Raw genomic sequence first — 20,314 nt, forward strand, 5'->3', positions numbered from 1 at the left:
AATAAGGAGTTAAATTTAACAAACTAATTATAATTACTACCTTGAAATGTTACACATTTGAACTGACATCATGCATATCCACAAAATATGCATGAATTACTTGACTGTGAACTCATTACACACTGTTAGCAAAGAGGATATGTTGACGTTGGCAAGAAGGCAAAAGTCTTCAAACATTAATTGAAGGGAGCAGTACACTGTTAATTATATCGTCTTCTACAGACAATTGGTCATGTTCTGTAAAAGTGGAATGGATATTTTTGCCAAACTAAGTTTTCATGCTCTGCCGTGTAAGAAGATTGTAGCATATTTTTAATTCTGCAGAATCAAGACAACTACTGGAACATATGGCAAGGAAAAATTTTTGTGTGCTTTTGTTTTTGCACTAGTTTCTCGTTGCGCGAAATGGGCAAAAATTTGAACACCACAAAAATTTTCACTTTTACAGTATACGTTTGATTTAAATTTTGCACGGACAAATTGTATATATTGTAGAATGTTATAATTGTCTCTTTTTCCAATTCTAGATATTCGTAAGGTCAAAAAAAAAAATTTGTTGCATTGGCGTAACATGAGATTTTCAAATAGGGTCGGTCGGGCGGATTTTTGTTTTTTTTTTTTTTTGCTACCTGCATTTTACGTGTAAAACTCGTGCTCAGCTCAGTAAACAGTTACAACTGCTGCACCGAATGTGCTGTGTTCATCTATTCTACAAATCATTTATGAGGCCGATATTACTGGAATTATACCCCTTCACAGAATTTAAAGATGTTGAAATCCCTATCCTGAATGTTTTCACTTCATATTTTACTATTTTGACTTAGATAAGATAGATGCAAATTGACCCATATGTACGATCTTTTCATCGCACACGGCGATCTCTATTACAGTCCCACATATACAGATTCGTGTAAGTTTTCCTCACAAGAAACCTATGGCAAAACTGTGCACAATACATCGCAGTCTGAATGCTACGTATACACTGAATAAATCTTGTTAGAGTACGTGTCCGTGTTGGAAACAGATGACGTACTGATCAAGGAAGGCTTTTTATGCGAGGCGCTAGATCTCTCCCTCGTACATCCGATATCCCCAGAGCCGTTTCCACTTCCGGGTTTGTGCGATCGCGATCGCAATCAACAAGATATTTTATATCGATAGCAAAAAAAAATAATAAAAAAAACATGGGGTCGGCGGAATTTTTAGGGTCGGGCGGGTTACGCCAATGCAACAATTTTTTTTTTTTGGCCTAACTGTGACAACAAAAGCTATTAAGATGTGTTTGATTCTTAATTGACTTAAAAATGTATCAATACCACAGTCTCGTATAAAACAAACACATTATATTGGGTCCTTTCTGTTATCACAAATTTTCTTTCTGGCAATGATGTAGTGATTAAGTATTGGGAAAAGTAGTAAAAACTAAAATGTTTGTTTTGTGTTTCCTTTTTGAAGCCTTGTGTGATGCAATAAAATGTAAATATGTCACAGAACTAATTTGATTAAATCCAATTTGGCCTTGCATTGAAGTTGTTCTACTGTCCAGTCATCAGATCTCTTCTTTTTAACTGTTCAGCCATACAAGGAAATCTCACGATATGAAATCAATTCCTGAAATTTACACATAAAAAGGCACGCAACGCTAACTTTTTGTTTGGCCCTCAAGTGCAGAATTGATATATAAACTCTACTTGTCAGAGTTTGTTAGTTTGTTTGTTTGTTCCTTTTCCATCTGAGAAGATGGCTGGATAGCCCACATTCAGCTATGTTAAGCTGGTCTTCCATGGGGTCCAGTTGGATGTGAGGTGGGGACCACTTCACCAGGTTAAACACCCTGCTCTTTGCGATGAATGAATGGAGCAGGATCATTTACGTGCATGAGTTGCTACTCTCTCATACACGGGACCTCCATTTAATGTTCTATCTGAGGGACAGATTGTTTTGCCTCTTGCTAGAGGGGACGGTATGCCTACACACAGCATTGCTCAGTCCAGACTTGGGTTTGAACCTGGGCCGCGTGATCGTGAGGCAAGAGTCAAGTGTTCTGTACATCCATCCTTGCAAAAATGTAGGACAAACACAACAAACTTTCCTCCTGATGGTATTATTGAAATGAATTCTTCCCCATTAATATAAACATTGCAACTACAAAGTGTAGTAACAAAAAAAGAGATCTCCATTAGTCACAATACATTCCAGCCATCAGAGCTACAGTCTTTTAAGTCCTGCCTTAACCAGAACTGAAACTGCGATAAATCATTTCTGGTAGACAAGACTCATGCACTCACATTTGAGGCAGCCATTTGTATAGATGATTAACCAGCTATGCACTTTCGATTATTGCTTTATGCAAATTGGCATTGGATGTGATAAAATGCATAGTCATATTTCCAATCCTATTTGTGTGTCAGAGAACACTGTGAATTACACTTATGATGTGCTAGTGAAACTGCTATGGAGTGCATTATGTAAACTGACCATCAATCAAGGACCTGGAAACAATGAGAAACTGAATACTCCCTGTGCTAGTAGGTCACAGACAACTTGTGGACAACTATATCCTCCAGGGCTCTACAATGGTACCTGTAAAGCAGTGCTTCTACATCATTCTACATCTGGTAACTGCTACAGCTTTAAGACCTACTTACAAACATGGTTCCATGTTTTCATTTTTATGGCTCATTTTGAAGAAATGATATCACTTGCTGGCCATCGCTGCATGATCACCTGGGCTTTAACTGCAAGGGGTCCACAGCATCAGTTGCCTGTGTGTGGGATGGTCTACCGCACTTCAAGTGTGCACCCTACTATTTGCAACAAGAAGTGTGGCGGGACCTTTAATGTGCAGGACTAAAGACTCTTTCAAACGTTAGACCTCCATTTCATCTCAGCTGGACTCAGAGAGCCTGACCCCAAGCCACACAGTCTTGCTTACAAGATTGACATGTGAACTAACCACAGAGTCACGCCAATTTCGTCATACAACTGCACATGTAGTCATAGGAGTGACTTACTGGACATTTTGATGCAATCTGACCCATTCAAGCTGACTTTCTATGCATACCTTTCCAGACTGAAACAGAAGGACATTGTAACCCTATTGTGTGGTACATTGTTAAATTGGCGAGGGGTAATACTTAACTTGAAACTATTCCAGAACACCAGACACCATTTTTTATTTATGTATCTCACAGCCAGCAAATTGAGCATCTTAACCAACTTCTCTGTGACTGGAGGTATATTTCACTCCTCTGAAGTATCAAAAAAATGATATCCTGACTGAGATGTTACAACAGCTTCAAGGGGTCATCGCAAAATGTGCTACTACTTAACTTTACACTTATTGACAGTTGAAATTATATGCATTCTTGAAGTGGAAGCAGCTAGTTGGGGCTATACCAACCTCCCCCCCCCCCCCCATAATCTTGCTTTCCCCAAAAGACCTTAATACTGTTGTCAAATTTTCACAGGAAGTGGATATAACACCATTTTGAAGGTACCATGACCGCATCCAGGATGCATTCTTCAATGTGTTTTCTGAGCTGCATTCTCCTGGTGCTGTGGGTGGTGAGCCTACTGTCAGTATCAGCTGTCTCAACACTAGACCAGATGATGCCTCCCCGACACAACTGCTGTCACATTGAGAATACCACCCAAGGCATGTACAAGGCCTACTGCAACCACTGCCATCTGAAGTCAGTTCCACAAGACCTACCAAACAGGACCATTGCTTTAGATTTATCACACAACTTCATATCACAACTTCAAAGCAACTCCTTTGGACATCTCTGGAATCTAATCAACTTAAATTTGAAGAGCAATGCCATTGTCCACATAGAAAATGCTGCTTTCACACCTCTTCTTCATCTCAAAGTATTGTGTCTTTCAGGAAATAAGTTGACACAAATTCAGCCAGGACTATTAAATTCTAGTAAGAATCTCACTGTTGTAGATTTAGGATATAATTTAATTCCTTCTGTGCCTCTAGCTGCAATAAAAGATTTATCAAACTTACAGAAACTAATTTTGATGAAAAATTCAATAAAATCGTTTGACTTTCAGTCAGTCTCAAAGTGGAGGAGAATATCTGATGTAAACTTGTCAAGGAATGATATCACATCCATTTCTAAACATGCTTTTTCCCCCCTACAAAACAACTCCATGCATGCTTTAGACCTGCGCAATAACAAAATCACTGAAGTAACACCTGGAGTATTCTCGGACCTTACAATTGTTCATTTTATTTACCTTGATGCAAATAATATTAACAAATTTGAAGTGCTGGCATTCATGGGTAACTTGAAGATTAAGAAACTGTCACTAATCGGCACTTCGCTCAAGGAAATAATTCCACTGAACAAATCTACATGTGATGGAGTTGACATTCCCCACATATTGAATATAGAGTTGAGTAACAATGGAATATTTGACATCCCTCAATATGCATTTGCAGGTTTCAATCATACTTTAAGTTTAAAAATACGACAGAACAGATTAACAATGATTTCAAACACATCTTTTTGTGGACTTCATTCATTAGAGATTCTGGACATATCTGGAAATCAAATTTCCTCTCTGCCACTGGCTGCATTTCATTGCAATGAAAACCTCCTCCAGTTGAACATTTCCCACAATCAAATTCTCAGATTGCATCCTGGCTCCTTCGTACAGCTGTCGAAGATACAACAGCTTGATCTATCTTATAACATGCTTTCTTCCTGGAAATACTTAAGGTGGACCATTAAAAGTTTGCTCACTCTGAACATTTCTTTCAACAATTTCAATAAATTTCCCAACCACATGCTATGGGGACTCCAAAATCTCAAAATACTTCATGCGTCTCACAATAAGATAAGAGGCTATTCTCCTTTTTTATTTGCACAAACACAACATCTCCAAGAGTTGTACCTAACCTCAGAAGCAGCCTCATACCTTGCTGAAGTTTTCCGTGATATGTCTAATCTAAAAATTCTGAATCTGTCTCACACAAAACTCACAATGAATTCCACAAATCAGTTTTCCAGAGCTGTCTCACTGGGAGAGCTTTATCTGCAATATAACAATTTAGGAAGGAAAAGTTTGTTTGATAATGAAACAAACCAGTCCTTGTTTGCTGGTCAAGCAGTACTCAAGGGGCTTCACCTGCAGGGAAATTCCTTGAACAACATGGAAACTGGAACCTTTAGTTCACTGGAAAGCCTGAAATCATTGGATATCTCTCACTCAGAGATCAAAGTACTGAAACCAGGACTGTTTCAAAATTTGACTTCCTTGACAACATTGTATCTAAGGGGTAACTCAATTCAAGAGCCATCTGCACATGCCCTGTATGGTCTCCACAGTCTCAGAAATCTTTTCTTTGAAAAGAGTTCAGTTAGGTCTTTGCCAATCACACTGTTCAATGACACACCTCATCTTTTTAAACTATTTCTATCTGAGAATCACCTCAGCACCATATTTCCTGGTACATTATTTCCTACCACTATACACTTAGATTTATCACAAAACCCACTCTCATGCACATGCGATTTAGCGTGGTTCAGAAAGTGGGTTGAGCTCAGCAATGTGGTCCTTATGCAATCGAATAAAACTGTTTGCTCAAGATCATCCTTTGAAACTGTGGTCGATCATCCCTTTCTGCTCTTTAATCCTGATGAATTGTGTAGCATAAATGTGACTCTTATAGTATCAGTTTCCTTGGCCCTTATCATGGTGGGATATGTGGCCATAGTTGTATACTATAGGCGCTGGTGGGTTCGCTACCACCTCTATCTCTTGAAGCTGGCCATCTTTGGATACAAAGATTTGGAAGGCAAGCAGCATATAGAGGACTATAGGGATCAGCTAAATGTCATGTTCTCTGATGGGGATGAAGACTGGGTCAACAATGTCATGAGACCAGCAATGGAAGAAAAATTTCCTCAGTTTGAAAGCATTCTCTGGGGTGACGACTATCTCGAAATTGGCCTCTACTTAGTAGACGCTATCCATCATGCCCTGGAAAACAGCTTCAAGACTGTTCTTGTGATCAGCAACCAGTCAGTGGAGGAGACATGGTTTATGACCAAGCTGCGCATGGCATTAGAACATATTAATGACACCAAATTGGACAAAGTTGTCCTGATCTTCAAGGAGAATGTAGAAGAAAACCATCTTCCGTATCTTGTGCGGCTCTTCCTGAGTGCTAACAGACCGTACTTGAAATGGGAAGAAGATGAATATGGACAGAATTTGTTCTGGGCCAAGCTTGAGAAGAATTTCAGGTCAAACAAGGTAATAAATAATGCCATTCCTGTATAGAAAATACATCTCCACTAATCACGGCAGCTCTAACATTTCTGATACTCAAATAAGATTATGCACAGTGAGTGTAATACCTAGAAAATAAACTACACACAGAACTGAAGGGACATAATCTTTGTTAATCAGACAGAAATTTTATCAAGTCATTAACATACACCTGTACTTCGACTAGTGGCACTAAAACTTGGCCCCTACCCATGTTAATCAGACAGAAATTTTATCAAGTCATTAACATAACCTGTACTTTGACTAGTGGCACTAAAACTTGGCCCCTACCCATGCATGTCTGATGGGCAAAGTCAATGCCAAGTAAAGCCTGCGTTGACCTACTGTTGTTATTAATCAAAAGCTTGGTCATCACAAAGTTATGATCACTGTTATAAGTGTATGAAATACACAAAGATGTATCTCAAAAGAATATCCCTGAATTGGAATGTTTTGTTGGGCAACATATCGTCTGCAGTCATCCGAACCGTCGTATATGCAGTATTTCCGTAAGGATGATGTTTCGAGATAATCATGTTTGAAGTTAACCCATTTTTCAATCATGACAGCTACCCTTTAATGTCTGGCATTTCCAGTTATTTCTATAATATGTCAAACTTAAATTCTTATCTACTCTAATGTGTGATATTTTCTTTGAATCGTATTGTTAGAAATTATGCAAGAAATCGCAAAAGTTACATATGTACATATGCTTTTTTTTTCGGTTTGTACAGACCCTGTCATTAACCATGCATGTATACCACAGTTTTGTTAACATCTGAACAAAAGGCTACTTTCCCTCAATGGCGATGGCACTACTTTTGTTTTTGCATGAAGAGGAACCGAATTGTAGAAAATGCCCTCTCTAACATATGTGGTAGAAAAGGAGGGAGGAGTGCACATACAACGTGTGTGTGTCTTACCTGCTTCTATGTATAATAGCATTATCTGTAATTTTCTACAGGAACCCTTGAGTGACAGAGATTACGCAAATTGGTTTAACCCCCCATCAATACCGGTACATGAAAGAAAATATTCACTTTAAGTGATCTTTATAACAAAAATGTATTTTCCAAGGGACCAATTTGATTACATTCACTGATACAGTACTCTCTGCGTAATCGGGTATGGCTTCAACGGGTACTCCGATTAATTGGGTAGTAATGTCAAAATCAGTTTCAATGCACATTAAATCTACCTGATAATCGGGTTGCCTCTCCGCATATATGGGTAAATAATTTTCTTCTAATCTAATTTCTACACACATCTTATCGCAGATATAACACTTTAAGAAATCATGAATGTCAAATTTGTCACGGTTAATCACACTCTCTGCTTAAGAAGACCGATCATTAAATTGGGGAGTGATTAAACATGAAAACACATGTACCAGTACTGACTTGCCACATGTAAACAAACAGGACACTGTATATAGCTGGCACTCACAATTGCATAGACAGACAAGAGTTGAACACACTTGCGCTCCTCCCTTGCTCCACAACAACGTTCACAATATGAGAAGTTTACAACGAAAATCAGGCCATGCACCAGCTCCATAAATTTGCTTTCCCCCAGTCACTTCTCGAAAAGTAACCCAACGTTCTACATGACTAGTGCATGCAAAGAGACATGTTAATTTCGGAAAACACCTTCGTGTTATAGCGAGGAGTCTATAGTCAAACGACAAAATTTTCTAAAGACATATCATTTGTCCATTAAAAGAGTTTAAATCATTGCTCGTGACTGAGCAAGTGTAAGGTACCGGTACGTATAATGTGCCGTGCAAGCTGTGATAATTATACAGTGTAGGTGTTTGGTGCAGTGTACAATGCATGTACATACACATTGTGTGTGTCAATTGTGAATGAGACGTGTTCTTCTGTTAATCGGGTACTCCGCTTAATCGGGTAAGAAACGCTCTGCCCGAGAATACCCGATTATCCGGAGAGTACTGTACTATGCAATCTTGTCACGCAATGAAGCTGCTGTACTCTCTAGAGTCACCAGATCACTCCTTATTTACTGTTCACCCATGAGAAATTTCAAGATACAAAATCCACCACTGCAATGCTTATTAATTAATGTTAAGTTTGGGTCTAAAGTTTGAGAAACCCCACTTGGTTATGTCAAGGAATCTGCACATCCCTTCTTGGAATTATGTTCAGCAAACTGCACAGCCTTTCCTCTTGATGGTACTTCTAGATTTACCCGGTAAATCTCCATCAATAAATCAACTACAAAGTAATTCCATACTTTCGGATACATTTCAGAGAAGCTACTGTTTTAAACCCTGCCTTTAATTAAAATTGAAACTTGTATGAATGATTTATGACAGATGAAACTGCACTGACATTTAAGGACGTTCCTCAGTTGAGTTTGTGCACATCATAGCTGCGCAGGTGTCAGTGACGTAACAAAGAGCGTAGAAGCGCACGCACGAGTGATGAGCTGAGCTAGCTGAGCTGAGCAGCTGCTAGTAGATCGAGCTAGAGTGTGGTACGTATACGTACGGATACCCGACAGCTCCCCACCGCGGCCGCGCCGGGCAGCCGCGCTGGGCGGCCTCATTCGGCTCGCGTGCCGACTGTACGCGTTACAATCTGTACATACCACGCAAAGTTCAGCGGTCCGAGCCGCATATGGTCATTGTAGCACAACACTGATTGACGGAATCGCGAAGCTTGGAAGTGGAACAGAGCTGTTTCCATTTTCAATCCATAGATCTGTTTTGTGACATGAAGTTCATTATCCGGTCATCAACATGGTAAAGTCGAGTGCTAAGATACCAAGGGCCTAATAGGCCCTAGTCGGGGTTTAAGGCTCACTAGTCTATTGGACTAGGTGTTAAAACAACAACAACAACAACAACAACAATAATAACAACAACAACAACAACAACAAAACAAGCACATGACACACATTTCATCTTTAAGTCTAGCAGCTAAAACAATCTGAGTGTCTCTGTTAAAATCTAAATTAGATCTAAACTTGTCATTACTAGTAATACAAAATATTGGGGTTTTTTATTTTTGGTTACAAAATACATGGTCACGAAAGTGTTATCAAACAAGACTATTCATCACTTTCACCATTCATATATATATATATATATATATATATATATATATATATATTTTATTACCAAATCTGGTGTAACAAAAGGAGAATCATTTTTTTTTCGGGGGGGGGGGGGGGGGGGGGCAAGGTACATCTCCATAGCTTGCATACAACACACACTTTACCAACCACTGCAACAACCAACACATGCAATCTACAATCAACGTCATTGTATTAAGATTTGTTTTTCATTTGGAGGACCGTCAGACTAATGCCAAAACTCCCATTTCCTTATATTTATTCTTCTTCCTCCATTATCACTTTTTGTACATGGTTACAGCAAGTGGGTAAAACAAACAAGCGTGCATATCAATAATATGGAGTTTTCCACGCTTGCATCCACATGATATCATTATGGCTGTGGAAGGGAAATGATAACAAAAACGCACATGGACCTTTCTTTCTGAATATTTTTCACCATATCACTGCAATTGTGACATGTTTTTTTTTTTTGTTTTTTTTTTGTGTGTGTTTTTTTTAAAAGAAAATGGGGTTTCGAGTGAACCGCATGAGATTCATGCATCCTAGCAGGGTATATCCCTGCATTGGTTCCTGACCAGATTTGGGGGTCTTACGATGATTTCTGTCGCAAGGAGGCTCTGCTAGCACTAAAACGAGCACATGAACCCCCCATTTTTACAATTCTTCTGCTTTAAGTAACCCTTCTTCTACAATTTGATAAAGTTTCGTAAAAATGACATGGGTTTTCAATGTATAGCATGACATTCACGAACCCCACCTATAATCAGGACACCCACGAGAGGTTTATAACCAGATTTTGGAGTCAGGTGAGGTGATTTCTATCATCTGGGGATGCTGACAGCACAAAAATTAGGACATGAACCCCCACTTTTTATTGTTTTTCTGGAATAAGTAAGCCTTCTTCTATAATTTGGCAAAGTTTCGTGAAAATGACATGGGTTTTGAATGAACAGCTAGCATAAGTTTTATGAACCCACTTGTCAGGGTATCCCTGAATAGGTTCTTGACCAAATTTTGGGGACTTAGGCTACGATGATATATGTCGCATGGGGGCGCTGCTAGCACAAAAACGAGCACATGAACCCCAACTTTCAATTATTTTTCTGGAATTAGTAAGCCTTCGTCTACAATTTGGTCAAGTTTGGTGAAATTGACATGGGTTTTGAATGAACAGCATAAGCCTAATGAACTCATCTTGTCAGGGCATCCCTGCATAGGTTCCTGACCAGATTTGGGGGACTTACGATGATATATGTCGCATGAGGGCGCTGCTAGCACAAAAACGAGCACATGAACCCCAACTTTTAATTATTTTTCTGGAATAAGTAAGCCTTCTTCTATGATTTGGCCAAGTTTCGTGAAAATGACATGGGTTTTGAATGTACAGCATGAGATTTATGAACCCACCCTGTTAGGGCGACTTTGGATAGGTTCCTGACCAGATTTTGGGGTCGTACTATAGTATATGTCGCATGGGGGCGCTGCTAGCACAAAAACGAGCACATGAACCCCCACTTTTGATTGTTTTTCTGGTATTAGTGAGCCTTTTCTACAATTTGGTCAATTTTCATGAATTTGACATGGGTTTTGAATGTACAGCATAAGTTTTATGAACCCACCCTGTCAGGGCATCCCTGCATAGGTTCCTGACTAGATTTTGGGGACTTACGATGATATACGTCGCATAGGGGCGCTGCTAGCACAAAAACGAGCACATGAACCCCCACTTTTGATTGTTTTTCTGGAATAAGTAAACCTCTGTCTACAATTTGGTAAAGTTTCGTGAAATTGACATGGGTTTTGAATGTACAGCATAAGTTTTATGAACGTTGTCTTTTTGCTCACCCCTAACAGAAAACGTCGATGAGAAGGATTTGAGAGATTTCGGTGTTTTCTGCCGCGTGAGGGCGCTGCTTGCTGAAGAATGAGAGTGTAAACCCTAGCTTTAAAACCATTTCCTCGTTTTGGGTACCCTTTTCTGCAATTCCTGCAAATTTGGAGAAAATAACGTGGATTTCGAAAGAATTATGGGGATTTACGTTTGTCATTGCAGATTTTGTTGCCAATCATGGTCTTGATCATGTAACGCTATCATTTTGGTACAGGACGGCAGATTAGTCATATTCTTCAAAGTCCTGTAGAAGAAAAACAAGCACATGAACCTATGCTTTTATTTACATATTTGGGCTTCGGATGGGTCAAAGTTACGGTGTGGAAAGTTTCAAGAAAATGACATGGATTTCACTTTAACTGAGGAACGTCCTTAAATACATTTTGTATGCATGATTAATTGGACAGCACGCTTGGTTGACTGTTTTATACTAATTCTGACATATGATGAAATGCAGTCAGATTTCACATTCCATTTTAAGGTAATTTCACACCCTGAATTATGCCTTCAATCATTTCATAAACTGGTTTCAATGCCAGACGAGCGGCAGTGTATCCAGTGTCAGCTGACAATCAATCATGGCCCTTAATTGCAACAATTAATGGCCACTGTAAATTTCCTGTGTTAGCTAGGTCACTACAACTTCTGGACTGCTGACCTAAAAACCTCTAGAACCGTTCATTTACAGCAGAGCTTATCATTCTTCATCTGATAATTGTCACACCTTGAAGACCTAAAGACAAGCATGCATGGTTCTCCTATACATGCATTTATTCCTGTGGTATTGCTGTTCACCTGGGATGGGGTGAACTACGAGGGACTCACAGCAGCAATCATCTGTGTGTGGGTTGGACTACTTTGAGTGTGTACACCCTGCTCTTTGCAAAGAGAAGTGAGGTGGGATATTTATATTACGGTGCATGAGTCAAGACTTTCTCAAACATTGGACCTGCATTTCATCTGGTCCAAAGGACAGTGTCTTTGCCTCTTGCTGTAGAGGAAAAGTGTCATGCAATTCTGTTCGTCCCACTTAGACTTACAGGGCCTAAACTTCAAGCCCCAATCTTGATTGCAAGACTGACACATGAACTAATGATAAAGCCACCTCATCTATCATAGTGTCATAGGAGTGAACTATCTCGGCACTCTGATATACTCTACTGTACACATGAAGCTGACTTTCTGATGATTATCCATTTTTCCGGACTTCAAGGTGAGCACATTTTAACACGTGTATGTGGTCATTGGAACGTCTGAGTAAAACTAGCGGCTATAGCAATGAACCTGTCATAAGCACCAGACAAGCATCTTATATTTGAACTATCTCTGACATTGTACACATATCCACTGCTTTAAAAGTAATCTTTCCTGACTGAGATGGACCTGTTCCAGGAACTTCGCAGGTAATCGCGAAACATGTTGCTGCCTAAGTTGGTACAGGTACTATATGATACAGTACATTGATTGACAGTTAAAATATGCAGTCTTATTGAAGTGGAAGTTGCTGCATGGGGTTACCTACAGTTTCCTGGACTCTGTCACACTCCTAGAAATCTGATGATATTCCTAAACTGCATTCTGTCATGAGCTTGCTTTCCTGACTGAGCTTGATACTTCTTGTAAAATTTTCACAGGAAGTGGATGTACGGTATAACACGTGACCATTTCGAGGGCACCATGGCTGCCTTCAGGATGCATTCCTTATTGTATGCTACATGCTGCATTCTTCTGGTGCTGTGGGTGGTGTGCTTGCTGCCAGTGTCAGCTGACTTCCCAAAGGACCAGATGGTGTCTCCCCAACACAACTGCTGTCACATCGAGAATGCAACCCAAGGCATGTACAAGGCCTACTGTAACCACTGCCATTTGAAGTCAGTTCCACAAGACCTACCAAACAGGACCATTGCTTTAGATTTATCACACAACCTTATATCACAACTTCAAAACAGCTCCTTTGGACATCTCTGGAATCTAATCAACTTAAATTTGAAGAGCAATGTCATTGTTCATATAGAAAATGCTGCTCTTACACCGCTACTTCATCTCAAAGTATTATGTCTTTCGGGAAATGAGTTGACACAAATTCAGCCAGGACTACTAAATTCTAGTAAGAATCTCACTGTTGTAGATTTAGGATATAATTTGATTCCTTCTGTGCCTCTAGCTGCAATAGAAAATTTACCAAACTTACAGAAACTAATTTTGACGAAAAATTCAATAAAATCGTTTGACTTTCAGTCAGTCTCACAGTGGAAGAGAATATCTGAAATAAACTTGTCAAGGAATGATATCACATCCATTCCAAAACATGCTTTTTCCCCCCTACAAAACAACTCCATGCATGCTTTAGACCTGAGCAATAACAAAATCACTGAAGTAACATCTGGAGTATTCTCGGACCTTACAATTGTTAATTTTATTTACCTTGATGCAAATAATATTGACAAATTTGAAGTGCTGGCATTCATGGGCAACCTGAAGATTACGAAACTATCACTTACTGGCACTTCGCTGAAGGAAATAATTCCACTGAACAAATCTACGTGTGAAAGAGTTGACATTCCCCACATATTGAACATAGAGTTGAGTAACAATGGAATATTTGACATCCCTCACTACGCATTTGCAGGTTTCAATCACACTTTAAGTCTAAAAATACGACAGAACAGGATAACAAATATTGCAAACACATCTTTTTGTGGACTTCATTCATTAGAGATTCTGGACATATCTGGAAATCATATTTCCTCTCTGCCATTGGGTGCATTTCACTGCAATGAAAACCTCCTCCAGCTGAACATTTCCCACAATCACATTCTCAGATTGCATCCTGGCTCCTTCATACAGCTGTCTATGATACAACATCTTGATCTATCCAATAACCTGGTTCAAGGCTGCGAATACAGACGCTGGACCGTTAAAACTCTGCTCACTCTGAACATCTCTTTCAATAAGTTATATAATCTTCCAGACAGAATGTTATGGGGACTTACAAATCTCAAAGTTCTACATGCCTCTTACAATCAGATTAGAGGATATTCTCCATTTGCATTTACACAAACACCGCATCTTCAAGAGTTGTATCTGAATTCAGAAGGCTACTCCTACCTTGCTGAAGTTTTCCGAGAGATGACTGATCTACAAATACTGGATCTGTCAAATACAAAACTTTCAATGAATTCCACACACCAGTTTTCAGGAACTGCATCACTGCAAGAGCTTTATCTACGTTTCAACAATTTACAAAGCAAAAATTTGTTTGATTCCAAAACAAACTATTCCTTGTTTGCTGGTCAAGCAGTACTCGAGGGGCTTTACCTGCAGGGAAATTCCTTGAACAACATGGAAACTGGAACCTTTAGTTCACTGGAAAGCCTGAAATCATTGGATATCTCTGACTCTGAGATCAAAGTATTGAAAGAGGGACTATTTAAGAATTTGACTTCCTTGACAACATTGTATCTCAGGGGTAACCAAATTCAAGAGCCATCTGCGCATGCCCTGTATGGTCTCCAGAGTCTCAGAAATCTTTTTTTCGAAAGAAATATGGTTAGGTCTTTGCCACTTACACTGTTCAATGACACACCTCATCTTTTCAAATTATTTCTGCTTGAGAATCACCTCACGACCATATATCCCAATACTATATTTCCTGATACAATGCGCTTTCTAGACTTATCCCACAACCCACTCTCATGCAAATGCAATTTAGCATGGTTCAGAAACTGGGTTAAGCTGAGCAATGTTGTTCTTATGCAACCGAACAAGACTGTTTGCTCAAGATCATCCTTTCCAACTTTAGTCAATCATCCTTTTCTACCATTTGATCCTGAAGAATTCTGCAGCATAAATGTGACACTCGTAGTATCAGTTTCCCTGGTCCTTATTATGGTGGGATATGTGGCTATAGTTGTATACTATAAGCGCTGGTGGTTTCGTTACCGGCTCTATCTCCTGAAGCTAGCCATCTTGGGATACGAGGAAGTGGAGGACAATCAACAAATAGAGGACTATAGGTACCAGATTAATGTTATGTTCTCTGATGGGGATGAAGACTGGGTCGACGATGTCATGAAACCAGCAATGGAAGAAAGATTTCCCCAGTTTGAAAGCATTCTCTGGGGTGATGACTATTTCCACATTGGAATGTACTTAGTAGACGCTATCCATCATGCCCTGGAAAATAGCTACAAGACTGTTCTTGTGATCAGCAACCAGTCAGTAGAGGAGATATGGTTTATGACTAAGCTGCGTATGGCTTTAGAACACATTAACGAAACCAAATTGGACAAAGTTGTCCTGATTTTCAAGGAGGATGTGGAAGAAAACCAACTTCCTTATCTTGTGCGGCTCTTCCTGAGTGCTAACAGACCATACTTAAAATGGGAAGAGGATGAATACGGACAGGACTTGTTCTGGGCAAAGCTTGAGAAAAACTTTAGATCAAACAAGGTAATAAATAATGCCATTCCAGTATAGAGAATACACCCCCTTGACATTCACATAGCATCTCACAGTATCTCATAATACACAATTTGGATTATGTACAAATCTCTGTGACAACGCTTTGAGGAGAATTATCCTCTTGTAGTTGAAGTCCTACTGGGAGACTTTGTTTTATTGATGAACTCTTCGTAATGACATAGTATTGACTGCATGATCCTCGAGCGCTATTCATTAAATCTTTCTGCCCCCATTGCCGGTCTTGAAGGCGCTAAACCTGACACAACAGGCACTCAACTCAACTCAACTCAACTTTATTTTTTTCACCTCCATCATAATGAACAAAAAAATTATGTACATTGCATATACACGAGATATTTGTGATACAGAACAAAATTTGAAAAGGTACATAAGATAATTATGAAAATGAAAAGTAGATGCGATTACATCTTTGTTAAATACATAATGCGTATAAAACGAAACGAGAGGGAAGGCAGATAGGTGCCAGTATATAAGTGAGCCACAAATCAAGACTTCATACTAATGCTCTCCCATGTTGCATGATTTGATCAATTTCACTGTGTGATGCCACCAGTGTAATTACTTTATGGTGAAACCACCATATCGACTTCATTCAGATACTGACTGAACCTATGCTTCAGACTTTCAACTGAACACAAGGATTTGTGAGTGATAGGTACAAGAACTCAAACTCCATTGAAGGGAAGTCACAGACAGCAGTAAAATGATAGGCAAAATCAATGCCAAGAAAAGCTTGTGTTGACCTATTGTTCTTATTGAAGCTTGGTTGTTAAAGAATTATGATCACTGTTATACAATATGTAAGTGCATGAAATGCATATTAATGCATAACTCACAAGAATGGTCCTGATTTGAAATGTTTTGTTGGGAAACATATGAACGAATTCCCTACCAATAGGTAGGATGATAATGTGATTAAACCTAAGGTAAAGTGCAAGAATACCTCTGCCAAGGAGGTTACTTTTTTGTTGGCATTTGTTTGTTTGTCTGTATGCAAAATAACTCAAAGAACGCATTTGGATGAAACCTAAAGGAAAAATTGATAATGACACAAGGAACAGATTAAATTTTGGTAGCAATCCAGGAACTTTCATGAATTTTTGAGGGATTTTTTTTCCCCACTTTTTTGCCAGATGGGGTCAGTGAACTTGTGAGTTCAAGATTTGAGGTTTGTGTGTGTATATGCACTAAAGCACGTTCTCTTCTCAGGCAAGGTGCTACACAGCTGTAAGTTAGGTGACACAAACAAAGGGCTTCTATAGGGGGAAAATGGGCGATTTCCAGCATCTGTGTATGGGTGGAAATGAGCTGCTTGGCAGAGGTCTGCACTCTCCGAATGCTTTTCTAGTCTCTAATCAGGTAGGATGTGTCATGTACAATCAGATCATATATTGATATTGATATTGATATTGATATTGATATTGATATTGAAAGGTACTTCCCTGTTCGTACTTTTGCATGCATAATATATAATATGTTAAAATGTTAAAATCCCATTTTTTTTTTAAATATCTCAGAAATGGTTCAAGGTACATTCATGGAACTTCATGAATATGCATAATGTACTAATTTGCAATTATTGTTTTGGGAATTTTAGAGTCAAGGGTCAAGGTCAATTGCTCAATATTCTACTGTTTCTCCCATGTCTTCTCTTAATAAGAGAGAGAATATTTAATCCAATGAGGTTAACCCGTTGAGGACAAGTCCTGAGCATACTCGGGCAGGTGTCTATGGGAATTGCGTGTTGTAGCAAAATCAAACGGTCCTCAACGGGTTAAAGGTTAAACGTTAGGTGAAAATGTTATTCTTTTTTATTATTACCTCGGAAATGTTTCAAGGTACATTCAAGGAACTTAGTGAATATGTATGTATTGATTGGCAGAGATTGTTTTGGAAATTTTAGGGTTAAAGGTCAAATATCAAGTGACAATGGTAAAATTCCAATTTTATTTTTTCCTCATATCTCGGAAATGGCTCAAGGTACAATGTACATTCATCGAACTTTGTGAATATTCATGAACTGATTGGTAGTAATTGTTTGGAAACTTTAGGGTCTGAGGTCCACGTCAATTCAAACTTTCACTGTTTTCTTATGTATGCAGTGTCTGAGGGTTTCTCTCTTCTTTTTTTTTTGAATTGTTCTTGTTTTGTATGAGCCTGTGTGTTATTCTGATTTTGTAATTTTACCTTTGTATAATTATGTAATACTGTGTATATACATTTTTCACTTTTGTAAAATCATTTGTAATTCAGTCTCTGGCTGCGAACAATTTGTTGAATAAAGATACCATTAATAATGATATCAACTGTGTCTTTTTAGATTTATCCATTTATCTTTAATAACCAGTCCATTTGTTTGTAAGTATATTGTTGTACCACTGTTTTGCATGTTGAAAATTTGTTTATCCCTGGGAATAAAAAACAAAAACTAAACATAAAAACAGGAAGCACCTATAACCTATAGTTGACAGGCACTGCTCATGCTACATTTTTCTTAGACAATAACTATTTCTATTGAAGAATATACAGGTTTTACAGCATTTTTCTTTCCATAAATGATCCTAAAACTGCTGAGGATGGACTGATTTTGCTATAACATGCCTTTCCCATAAGCACCTTCCCGAGTATTCTCGGGACCTTCTTCAAGGGGTTAATATTTCTCACTACCCTCAGAAACAATAGCAGACTCACTGTGAGAACTGAGGTTCAAAACATGGGTATGCTACTGGATCAATACTCATCTCTCTTTAAAGTATGAATATCTGATGAGAGCCATTTACAGTCCGGTATTTTACTTCCTTCATCAGTGATAAATTGATAGATGATTCCTTCTCTTCACTGTGTGAGAATTCACCAACAAAACAAATTTAATGAGCTCATTATTCAGATGTTTGAACAGTAGGCTAGTTTCCCTCAGTGGCATTGACACTACTTTAAGTTTGTTTTTGCATGAAGGGGGGGGGGGGGTGGTACGCGTACAGTGTGTGTGTGTCATCTGTCTCTATGTATGCAGTCGTTTTTTACCACAGGTATCACACAGGATGGCTGTTGTTGTTGTGTTGTTGTTTTTAAAGAATTGATAGCAGGTTGTTTTGTTTGTTTTGGTTTTTTCCCCCACTGTTAGTTGACAGGGTACCCTGTGTATTTATAAGTGATTGTTTTAGACTGAGTGTGCCCACATTGTGCAATAGAGAGAAATGCCCTATTTGAATGTAAGATATGCTTGACTGATGACATTATGTGAAGTATAAACTGTGCAAAACAACAGCTTGGTTCGTTGTTTGTTTAGTTAGTTGTTTGTTTCACTCTCTCTTTTTGTGTTGTGTAGAAGTTCTCTTGTCCTTGCGTAATTGACGTACATTTGTGCTTCCAAAAGGAATGATGTAAATTGAAAAAAAAAAAAAGCATAGACTCTGTGAAATCACAACGTCAGAATTTATTAAGGAAATTATGATGAGAAAGGAATCGTTACAGTTAGGATAAACACTATGGCTTTCCATTTATATCACCATTAATATGCAAAGTGAATGATGACATATGTAAAGCCATGCCTACATATTCTCTGTCTATACTGTATTGCGCACTAATATTGGTACACCACCACAATATAATTGGTGTATAGAGTGGTTTTGTCTGTAACAAACCCTGACACAAATCTAGATGTCTCTTTCTGGTTTTTGAAAATTAACCTCTGTAGCTACATAAAGCTGTTGTCTATTTGCATGACTCTAATTTATATCATCAATGAATAATTCAACATTTCAATTTTGCAATATGTGTTACCATGTAAGAACTTGGTTAAATCTTTGAAAAATTAAAAAGAATGAAGGTCCATAAAGGAAGAGGCCAAGAAATACATGCCAGATATTCTGCAATTATTGTAGATGTAATAGGTGATTGTATGCTATATAAAAATGAATGAACATGAAATGTCACATACCAATATTCACTTCAATGTACTGCGAGTCCTCACACAATGAAATAAAATGTTGCCCACGCTTTTATCATATCTTGCCTGGAATAGTTTTACTGACATTTAAGGGAGTTTTTCCTAATTTTTTTCTGCCCTCCATTAACTTAAAATTATGCTTGCCATACACAGAAAAAGAAAAAAGTTTGAATGGAAATGTAGGCTCGATATCTTATTTAGGGAACCATGTATCCATGAGAAAAGTTAAATGTGACAAGCTCTACATATTGCCACAGATACCTTGAACTGTCTCACATTTGAACTGATACACTGTTGGCAAAGAGCATAATGGCATAGACAGTATGGCAAAAGTCTCCAAATATAATTCCAAGAGAGCAGTACATGAGCACACTATTGATCACATCTGCTACATACAACTGTGTGAGGGTTTTCCAAATTTGTATGGATACATATTGATAGAATAACATTCTTTTTTAGTCTTTACATACAATGTTTATTCACAATTGTCAGTATTGAGCTGTTACAAAGCATTTGATTTCTGAGTAGATATTAAGATTTGTTTAGATACGATAATCTTAAAGGACAAGTTCACCTTCATAAACATAAGGATTGAGAAAATG

The 20,314-nt window shown here is 38.4% G+C and overlaps 3 protein-coding genes across 3 annotated transcripts in view; 2 read left to right on the forward strand and 1 right to left on the reverse strand.

Moving 5' to 3' along the window:
* Positions 1-20,314, reverse strand: part of LOC139709811 (cilia- and flagella-associated protein 337-like) — a 121,056-nt gene that overhangs the window by 68,388 nt on the left and 32,354 nt on the right. The gene's annotated exons all lie outside the window — the stretch shown is intronic.
* Positions 1,814-6,869, forward strand: LOC139709809 (uncharacterized). The gene has a single exon (XM_071621771.1). It carries the CDS (start codon positions 3,502-3,504, stop codon positions 6,298-6,300), a length of 2,799 nt encoding a protein of 932 aa, XP_071477872.1. The 5' UTR covers positions 1,814-3,501; the 3' UTR covers positions 6,301-6,869.
* Positions 9,499-16,009, forward strand: LOC139709792 (uncharacterized). The gene has a single exon (XM_071621754.1). The coding sequence runs from the start codon at positions 12,920-12,922 to the stop codon at positions 15,755-15,757; it is 2,838 nt and encodes a 945-aa protein (XP_071477855.1). The 5' UTR covers positions 9,499-12,919; the 3' UTR covers positions 15,758-16,009.

The sequence above is a fragment of the Diadema antillarum genome, unplaced genomic scaffold, assembly GCF_040938485.1.
Source record: "Diadema antillarum isolate AM-2024a unplaced genomic scaffold, OU_Dant_1.0 seq00001471_RagTag, whole genome shotgun sequence".
NCBI classification, from domain to species: domain Eukaryota; kingdom Metazoa; phylum Echinodermata; class Echinoidea; order Diadematoida; family Diadematidae; genus Diadema; species Diadema antillarum.

Excerpts from the sequence above, each read along its gene's own strand:
- LOC139709809 (XM_071621771.1), top strand. The coding sequence starts at position 3,502 with ATGACCGCATCCAGGATGCATTCTTCAATGTGTTTTCTGAGCTGCATT.
- LOC139709792 (XM_071621754.1), top strand. The coding sequence starts at position 12,920 with ATGTACGGTATAACACGTGACCATTTCGAGGGCACCATGGCTGCCTTC.